The sequence below is a fragment of the Mustela nigripes genome, chromosome 13, assembly GCF_022355385.1.
Source record: "Mustela nigripes isolate SB6536 chromosome 13, MUSNIG.SB6536, whole genome shotgun sequence".
In the NCBI taxonomy this organism is placed as follows: domain Eukaryota; kingdom Metazoa; phylum Chordata; class Mammalia; order Carnivora; family Mustelidae; genus Mustela; species Mustela nigripes.
Window position 1 is genome coordinate 4,068,885 of NC_081569.1, and position 8,254 is coordinate 4,077,138.

The 8,254-nt window shown below is 57.8% G+C and overlaps 1 protein-coding gene across 1 annotated transcript in view; it reads left to right on the forward strand.

Moving 5' to 3' along the window:
- AP3B2 (adaptor related protein complex 3 subunit beta 2) overlaps window positions 1-2,653 on the forward strand; it is a 29,148-nt gene extending 26,495 nt beyond the window's left edge. Inside the window, exons 25-26 of the mRNA XM_059371491.1 lie at window positions 1,958-2,096; window positions 2,201-2,653. Coding sequence (XP_059227474.1) covers window positions 1,958-2,096; window positions 2,201-2,351 — 290 coding nt within the window. The 3' untranslated portion in view covers window positions 2,352-2,653. The remainder of the gene's footprint in view (window positions 1-1,957; window positions 2,097-2,200) is intronic.
- Window positions 2,654-8,254: the final 5,601 nt, after the last annotated feature.

An 8,254-nucleotide genomic window follows, 5' to 3' on the forward strand; every position in this document is an offset into this window, starting at 1 on the left:
TGGCTCGATATTCTGACCCCGCCACTCCCTGGTGTGTGACCTTGGACTAAATCCTGTCACCGTGTATAAGGCTGTTGCACTAGATCTGGTGAGAGAGGTTGAGGACTGGGATGAGCGCCCTGGCAAAGGCATTGCAGGGCTGGGGCAGGGAGTGGTGCTGACCAGGGGGCAGCTGAGGGCCGCTCGCTGCCCTGAGAAGGAGAAGAGGGAGGTGTACACGGATGGCAGGGTGGCAGGGAGAATGGCAGTGCCCTTGCCTAGGCCAGGAGTCAGCAGCCTTTTCCCATGATGGGCCAGAAAGCAAATGTTCTAGGCTTTGTGGGCCATGTGATCTCTGCTCAATGACTCAACTCTGGTGTTAGCACAGAACAGCCACAGATAATGTGTAAATGAATGAGTGTGGCTATGCTCCAATAAAATTCTATTTATGGACACTGAAATTTGAATTTCACATAATTTTCATGTCGTGGAATATTAAGCTTTTGATTTTTTTTTTTGCACCCCTCCCCCCGACACTTAAAAAATATAAAATACATCATGGGCCGTGGGCTGGATTTGGCTTGCCCACTGAAATTTGCCCAACCCCTGATGCCAAAGGAGGAGGAATGGGCTCGGCAGGGGAGGAGGGAGGAGCGTGGTTGGTTCCAGATGAGCTAATGGTGAGGGGCACGGGGCATGTTTGGGAGCTGGCCCTTTGGTAAGCGACCACAGGTGTGGGTCTGTGCCCCAGCAACACCTCTCAGCTGGAGTCAGGAGCCGAGGTGAGAGCTGGAGCTGTGAATGAGCTGCATGTCCCTGGAAGAGAGGTGGGTGGGAAGGTGAGGCCAGGGGGCGTCCTTGTGGAAAACCGGCGTTCTTCAGGAGAAAGAGGGGAGGGGTCAGAGCAGGAACAGCGAGAGGCAGAAGGAGGCCCCGGGGAGGAGAGAGGACAGAAGACTGTCCTGGGGTGGGTGGCTACAGGCCAGGATGACCCAAGACCTTCTGCTCCATGCGATAGGCGGCTGCTGCCCACATGTGAGAGCAGGTCACTGCAAAGAGGGGACAGAGGCCAACTGCAGCGGGTGGGAGGAGGCCAGGGCTTGAGGCAGTGGAACCCTCTTGGGAGGACTTTGGCCATGAATGGGGAGGGAGACACAGCGATAGCACGATAGAGAGGACTTTTTAAGGACTCGGACCCCTGGCCGCAGGGAGCGTAAAGGTACAGGGGCACGGAAATGTCATCACTCCAGAAGGAAGGGGATGGGGGCAGCAGCAGAGGGAGGACAGAGGGGCTGCAGGGAAGGCGGCAGGAGGTCACACAGCTGGCCGTGTGTGGAGGTCACACACTCACCGAGTGTGTGAGTGGAGAGGAGAGCTCTGGCCTGCAGAGTGAGGGGTTGTGCGGTGCTGTGAACGCCCGGGGGTCCGGAGCTCGGGCTGCAGGTGACATGAGACGTCCGTCTCAGAGCCTCACGTGACCACTGCACTCTGGCCTGTCCACTGAGGACCAGTGCCTTGACCGAGAGTGTAATCGCCACCAGCGATCTGTTTGTGGGGACTCAGCTTTCTGGAGCTGGGAGGGACCTGAACTCAGGTTGGAGGGCCAGCCAGGAACGACCAGAGCATGGGGGGGCTGGGGTGGAGGACACCGCAGGGGTAGAGGACACTAGCCACCAGGTCCACAGGCCCTCCCTCCCACGGGGCGGGTAGTCCAGAAGTCTGATGGTGGGGAAGGGCCAGATCCGTCTTTGGTCAGCAGCATGGCTAGAGCTCGGGGTGGGGAGGCTGGCTTCCTGAAGCAGGGTGCGGTCCAGGACGGAAATAGCCCCTCCTTGAGTCTGAGGGATTCAGACCCACTTTTAGCCTGAGACCTGTCCAGCCTGTGGGGAACTCAGTGGAGGGTGCTCAGACAGACGCAGGTGCCAGTCTCTGGACCCAGCATGGCCTCTGCCCTCACCGTGACCTTTGCCCCCCCCAGGAAAGCTGACAGGCATGAGCGAGATCACAGAGAAGCTCACGCTGCCAGACAGCTGTCGCAGTGACCACGTTGTGGTGCAGAAAGTGACTACCGTTGCCAACCTGGGTCGTGTCCCTTGTGGGACCTCTGACGAGTACAGGTAGCGGCCACCAGCAGAGGGGACGAGATGGGCTCTGGGCAGGCCGGCTCTGCAGGAGGGCCCCCGGCCACGAGGCTGAGCCCCCGCCTCTGCCCTCACCCCAGATTTGCAGGCAGGACACTGACCAGCGGGAGCCTGGTCCTGCTCACCCTGGACGCCCGGCCCTCGGGGGCTGCGCAGCTGACCGTCAACAGCGAGAAGATGGTGATCGGCACCATGCTGGTGAAGGACGTGGTGCAGGCTCTGACCCAGTGATGCCCGCGGGCCGGGAGTTCTCAGCCCTGCTTGTCTCTCCCTCGTGGCACTGGGCTGCTAGCCCCCATCCCTCCTTCTCTCCCTCTTCTCTCTCTCCTAGCAGATTCCTCAGGCCAGATAGCACCAAGGGTGGGGGTGGTGGAGCTGTTGCCCTCTGGTCATTCCCAGCCCCCCTCCCCCATAACGCCCCTCCCCACGGGTTCCACATGCTCTGTGCAGGGGCAGCCCTGACTGCGCCCTTGTCTTCCCGGCTTTCTGCAACTGTGTGTGTAGCAGAATCCCAATAAAAAGGCTTCTCCCGATATGCTGCCTCAGCTTTCCCTCCTTCTGGGCTCTGTCTGAGGGGGGGCGGGGGCAAGCTGCTCTGAGCGGTCGTGTGACTCTTGTGAATGATCATCGCTGACTTTCTAGGGGAGGTTGGGACTCACTCTGGCCAGACTCCAGGGTGACCCTCCGTGAGTCTCCAGGCCTATGTGTGGAAGAGACCTCCAGGCAGGGGTGGGGGGGCCGAGCTGGAAGATCTCCCTGTCCTTGCTAGCAGGCTCTGCAGAAGGGAGGCCTCTCTGGTCACTGTCAGTCCCCATGGATTTCCCTCATGGGCCCTTGGGAAAGACCGCTAACGTGGGGGCCTCCCCGACATCGGCGTGGGGTTCGGACTGTGTCGGCAGTGGGGCCCCTGCCCGGCTGGGGCGCTGACCCAACCAGCCGTCATGGAGGGGCGGGAGCGGGAGAGGTACAGCAGTGTTCCCAAACAGCCCCGTGTCGGATAACCCCACATATTCCAGTTGGCGTCTGCAGGAGAGAGCCCTTTCTCACCGAGTCCCGGGGGCTGAGGTTGCTCCGCGGACACACTTGAGCAGTGAAGACGGACGGCCTCTGCAGCTGGGACGAGGCTTCCGGAGGTGGCGGTGAGTATCGGGGCTCCTTGACGCCTTTCTCCGTGAGGAAAGCGGCTGAGTGAGCAGTGCTTCCAAAATATGTAAAATGTCACACCGCAGCATGTGTTCTACCAAAAAACAAAAAAATGAGAGTCTACGATCAAGTTTAGGAATAACGGATTTAAGGATTTTATTTATTTACTTGACAGAGATCACAAGTAGGCAGAGACGCAGGCAGAGAGAGAGAGGGGGAAGCATGCTCCCCACTGAGCAGAGAATCCGATGTGGGGCTCAATCTCAGGACCCTGAGATCATGACCTGAGCCGAAAGCAGCAGCTCAACCCACTGAGCCACCCAGGCGCCCTAGGAATAATGGATTTAAACGAAACAAGTTTATTTCCCACAGGCCTTCTCAGGGACTTTACTGCGCCAATTTGTATCGTGACCTATCCCTGCCCCAAAGGGGCTGGCGCAGTGTTATCCAAACCTGGTTTTGACTTTGGAAGTCTTTCCCCCCAGAATACTTTGACTGCCAGGGTTACAAGGAAAACACACGAGGACATGCCTCAGCATCCCCCCACCCCCTCCTCTGTGACTGAGGCTCTAGACCCTTGGTCCTCCCTCCCCAAGGCCTTGCCCCTGAGGCGTCTCTGACAGGTCTCTGCAGGGGAGAGGCAGGTGCAGCAGGTGTGGCCTCCTCTCGGGGAAGGCGGACAAAGGCACTGCCAGGGGACACCCCTGCCTCCGTCTCTGGGGACACGCTGGGCTCGGTGGCGCTAGACAGCAGCTGGAGCCCCACAGTCTCCCTGGAATCACGGTTTTTGTCACTGCAGGTTTGGCGATGGGACCGATCGGCCAGTCAAGGGCAGACGGAGAGGTCAGCCTGCTCTCCTGTCTTGAATCCGCAGCGCCCGCAGCGTAAGAAGGTGAGCGCGGTTCCCAAGGCACTGAACGGGGACCATCAGAGAATTCTTTGCCGACCTGTACTTTGCAACAAAGGCCCCAGAACGGAGTCTGTTGGAACCAGAAGTGCGTCAGGCATCTCCCCCAACCTCCCTCAAGGAGCTCGCAGCCCAGATTCCCACAGCCTCTCAGGAAGGGCGCTGGGATCCAACCCCGAGTGAGACTCCGTGTGCTAGAACGTTGGTCCCAGCCCCAGGCTGCTTTCTCCAGAGTGTGTCCCAGGCTGTGGGCTTAGCAGTCTCAGACCTTCATGAGAAAATGGTTCTTGTGCTGGTGTCAGGGGAGAGGCAAGGAGGAGGAGAGCGAGGTGTGCCTGGGCAGCTGGCCAGGAGAGCGCGGAGCCCCGGCGGGCAGGCAGTGCAGCTGGAGCTGGCAGATGCAGCAGCCTCCCAGCCAGGAGGGGGAAGGGGCCGGGTCTGGGCTGAGGGAATGGTCTAGGGAGAGCAAACCTTTGCCAGGGCAAGGGAGTGGCTGCCCCAGTCCTTGGCCCAGCCCAGGTCTCCCAAGAGCCTAGGTCCCTGGCCACACCTTCCCCGAGCCACCGGGATTGAGTGGGTCTCTGCCAGGGTGAGAAGGGCCCGCCCAGCACACAGTGGGGGGAGCTGCCCAGACCTGCGGCGGCTGGGGGACTTCAGTCTCCCCCAGAACATCCTTCTTTCCAACCTGTGTTATACCCTGTATTTTGTCACTGACCCAAGTCTTTGTACCTGTGGTGCCGCTTTGTCCCCAGGGCCTCAGGGGCCTGGGCTCAGGCTTCCTGGATTTCACGCTGCCCCCTTAGCAGGAAGCTGGCCCAGGGCTGGGGATTCATGGAGGGCCCCGGACCGGACTGCAGCGCAGCCGAGGAAGTCCTCTTAGCGTTCTGTTCTGCCAGTGTCCGGGGACAGCTGCGGGGAGGAGGGGGAGGGGGAGAGAAGGCAGGCAGAAAGCGTCCCCAGGGCAGAGTGTGACGGCAGACCCAGGAGGTCTGAGTGTGGTCCGAGCCTGACCATGGGTCTCTACAGGTCAGAGCACAGTGAACGCAGAGAGGGCCTGGGAACTGGAGCCCAGCCCAGCAGGGCTTCAAAGTCGCGCCCCAGGCAAAGTCTTCAGGTTCTGGCCTGAAGATCTGTCCCCCGGCTGCAGCAACTGGCTAGCCGCCAGGGCCGGGGGACAGATCTATCTGCAGAAGATAAAGATATCCCTATCTAGTGACATCAAGGAAGCCACCACAAGGCTGTGCCCATGCTGGGAACCCGCCCAGCATGGGACAAGCCCTATACTAGTTCAGAACCTTCTTCTAGGCATTTTGGGGTCACCTCCTAGCATAGCCTGCAGATTAAAGGGGTTGCATGTGTAACTCAGTGTGACAGGGTATCCCTGGTCTGACTGGGCAAGGAAGGGAAAGCAGGAAAACTCTGACCCACAAGAAGGCCTGGCCTCTGGACAGCCAGGATCCTCGCCACCAGCTGCTTGCCTGAGACTTGCTGACCCAAGTTCATGGCCTGCTTGGTCACCCCTGTCTCTACTCTAGCTCAACATGCCAGGGCTTGGTGGGGGTGCGAGGAGGCCTGCCTGGGTCCTTTCTTCCTCCTCGGTGACCGAGTAGCCAATGTGTCTTGGGCACTGTGGTGACAAAGCTAGGACCACTGGCCACCGGGACAAGGCTGTGAACCACAGAAGGCCTGCCCAGCCCCGGAGATCCTGTCTGACTCCATCAGCCTACAACCGGTGGCGGAGTCGGGTGTGTATGGGAGAGCTGGGCCAGGGTGCTCATGGACTGGGGTCCTCAAGGCGGTGGTCTGGGTCTTCCTTCTCTAACTGCCTGCTCAGTCCTGTGTCCCAGGATCAAGAGAAGGACAGTGAACGAGAGTACCTGGAAGGGTGAAGTCCAGGGTGGGCTGCGGAGAATGAGGGGGTAAAAGCAGGACATAGTGTCTGGGATTTTCTACTAGAAAGTGGTCTGAGCCCTTTATCTGCCCCAACCCCCACCCCACTCATCTATCAAGAAAGCACTTAGGGCTGCACTGTTAGACCCTGGCCATTAGGAGCTCCTATCCTTACTGTTCCATTACTGCGGAGGATGCTGTGGTGTCCCTGAGGCCTCACAGCTGGGCCTGGAACTGTCCTGAGGAGCGTGAGCAATGCTGGGGGTGCCCACACTCCCTGAACACCTCACCACTTCTTATCCTGGTGCCAGGAGTCCTCCAGCTGGAGCCACTTTTCAGATCTTCCACTCCGAGATTCCGCTTGAACAGAAACATTCCGCGGCTTCCCCGTGGTACCTAGAGAACAGAGGTTGGCAAGAGCTCCGACAGAATGCTTGTCATATCTTCTGGGAAGACCCCAGACACCTGGGTCCGTGTCTGGCTCAGTTGGTTAAGCCTCTGCCTTCGGCTCAGGTCATGATCCCAGGGTCCTGGGATTGTGTCCCGCATCAGGCTCCCTGTCCAGCAGGAAGCCTGCTGCTCCCTCTCCCTCTGCCCTTCTGCTTTTGTTCTGTCTCTTGCTTTCTCTCTCTCTTAGGTAAATAAGTAAAATATTTTTTTTTTTTAAAGATTTTTATTTATTTGTTAGAGAGAGAGATACAGAGCGCAAGCACAGGCAGACAGAGTGGCAGGCTAGAGGCAGAGGGAGAAGCAGGCTCCCCGCCAAGCAAGGAGCCCGATGTGGGACTCGATCCCAGGACGCTGGGATCATGACCTGAGCCGAAGGCAGCCGCTTAACCAACTGAGCCACCCAGGCGTCCCAGTAAAATATTTTTTTAAAAAGACTTTAAAAATACTTAAAAATTAAGTATAATATTCATATTGAAAATTGTACAAATGACAAGTATGCAGTTCCCCAAGTTTTCATAGAAGGAACCACCCATGTAAACGAGAAGCTGAGTGTGATGACAGCCCCTGCCCCTTGTGCAGTGTTTTATTTCGCTCAGAGATCATGGAGCTTTGAAGCTATCTGATACCCAGCTCCAGTTGGAAGTGGGATCCTGGGCAGCCGGGACGGACTCGTGTTTGGCAATGGCGGCACGGTAGCATGTGCTGGTCTCTGGGGCCACTAGGGCACCAGCAACCCCTGTAGCAGGGGCAGGGTGCATGGAAATTAGCAGGATTTTTTAACTGAGGGAGAATGTGAGGGAGCAGCTCTGCAGAAGAAGGAACTCTTGAGGGCCTGGGCAAGGTGACCTCGATGTAGGCTTTTATGTATCAGAAGCCAGCCATCTGCACCTGCGGAGGGAAGGCAAGAAGAGGTGGGGTTGGGAGAGGGGATACCCCTAGGACGAGGCAAGACGGAGGCCTCAGGATTCTGACAATGGTAGCTGCATTCTTTGAAGTAAATTCTGAATCATGTCTTTATCCTTTGCTGGAAACAAAGGCCATAGCCTCCTGAGTTCTCCCGTTGCTCCTTTTCCTGAGACTCTGGATATCTCTAACCCTTTCTCCAGCATCTTGGGCCAACAGCCCTCAGCTTCCATTGTGATCAGTGTGGCAACTGGCCCCCAGGACTGTGCATGGGGATCCCTGCTGTTTCCCATCTGTGGCCTTGGGCCTCTCATCAGGCTTGATGGGTGTGAATAGTGGGATATTGCAGAAGTGACAGTATGTCCTTTCTGAGATGTTATAAAAGTCACTGTACTTCCACCCCAGTCTTTTTCTTTCTCCATCTGGTCATTTGCTCTGGAGAGGGCTGGGTAACATGTCTTGAGCTAAAGCCGGCAGCCCTATGGAGGGGTCCATGCGACAAAAGAATTGAGGCTTTGCCAGGGGCCACCTGAGCGAACTAAGAAGCAGAACTGCAGCTCCAGGCAAAGCTTCCAATGACTGCAGTTCTGGTCCCCAGCTCAGCTGCAGCCTCAGGAGGAACCCCAGGCTGGAGCCACCCAGCAGAGTCATTCTTGGATTCCTGACTTGCAGAGATTGTGCAAGGTGATACATGTCATTGTTTCGAGCTGTTAGCTTTACAGCCACAAATTAATACCATCCAGCCCCAGACCCACAGCGGGGGAAAGTCCTCAGAGCCGGGCCTGGCCCCCAGGCTCTGGCTTTGCAAGCACTTGGCTCCCATACTCAGTGCGCAGTGTGC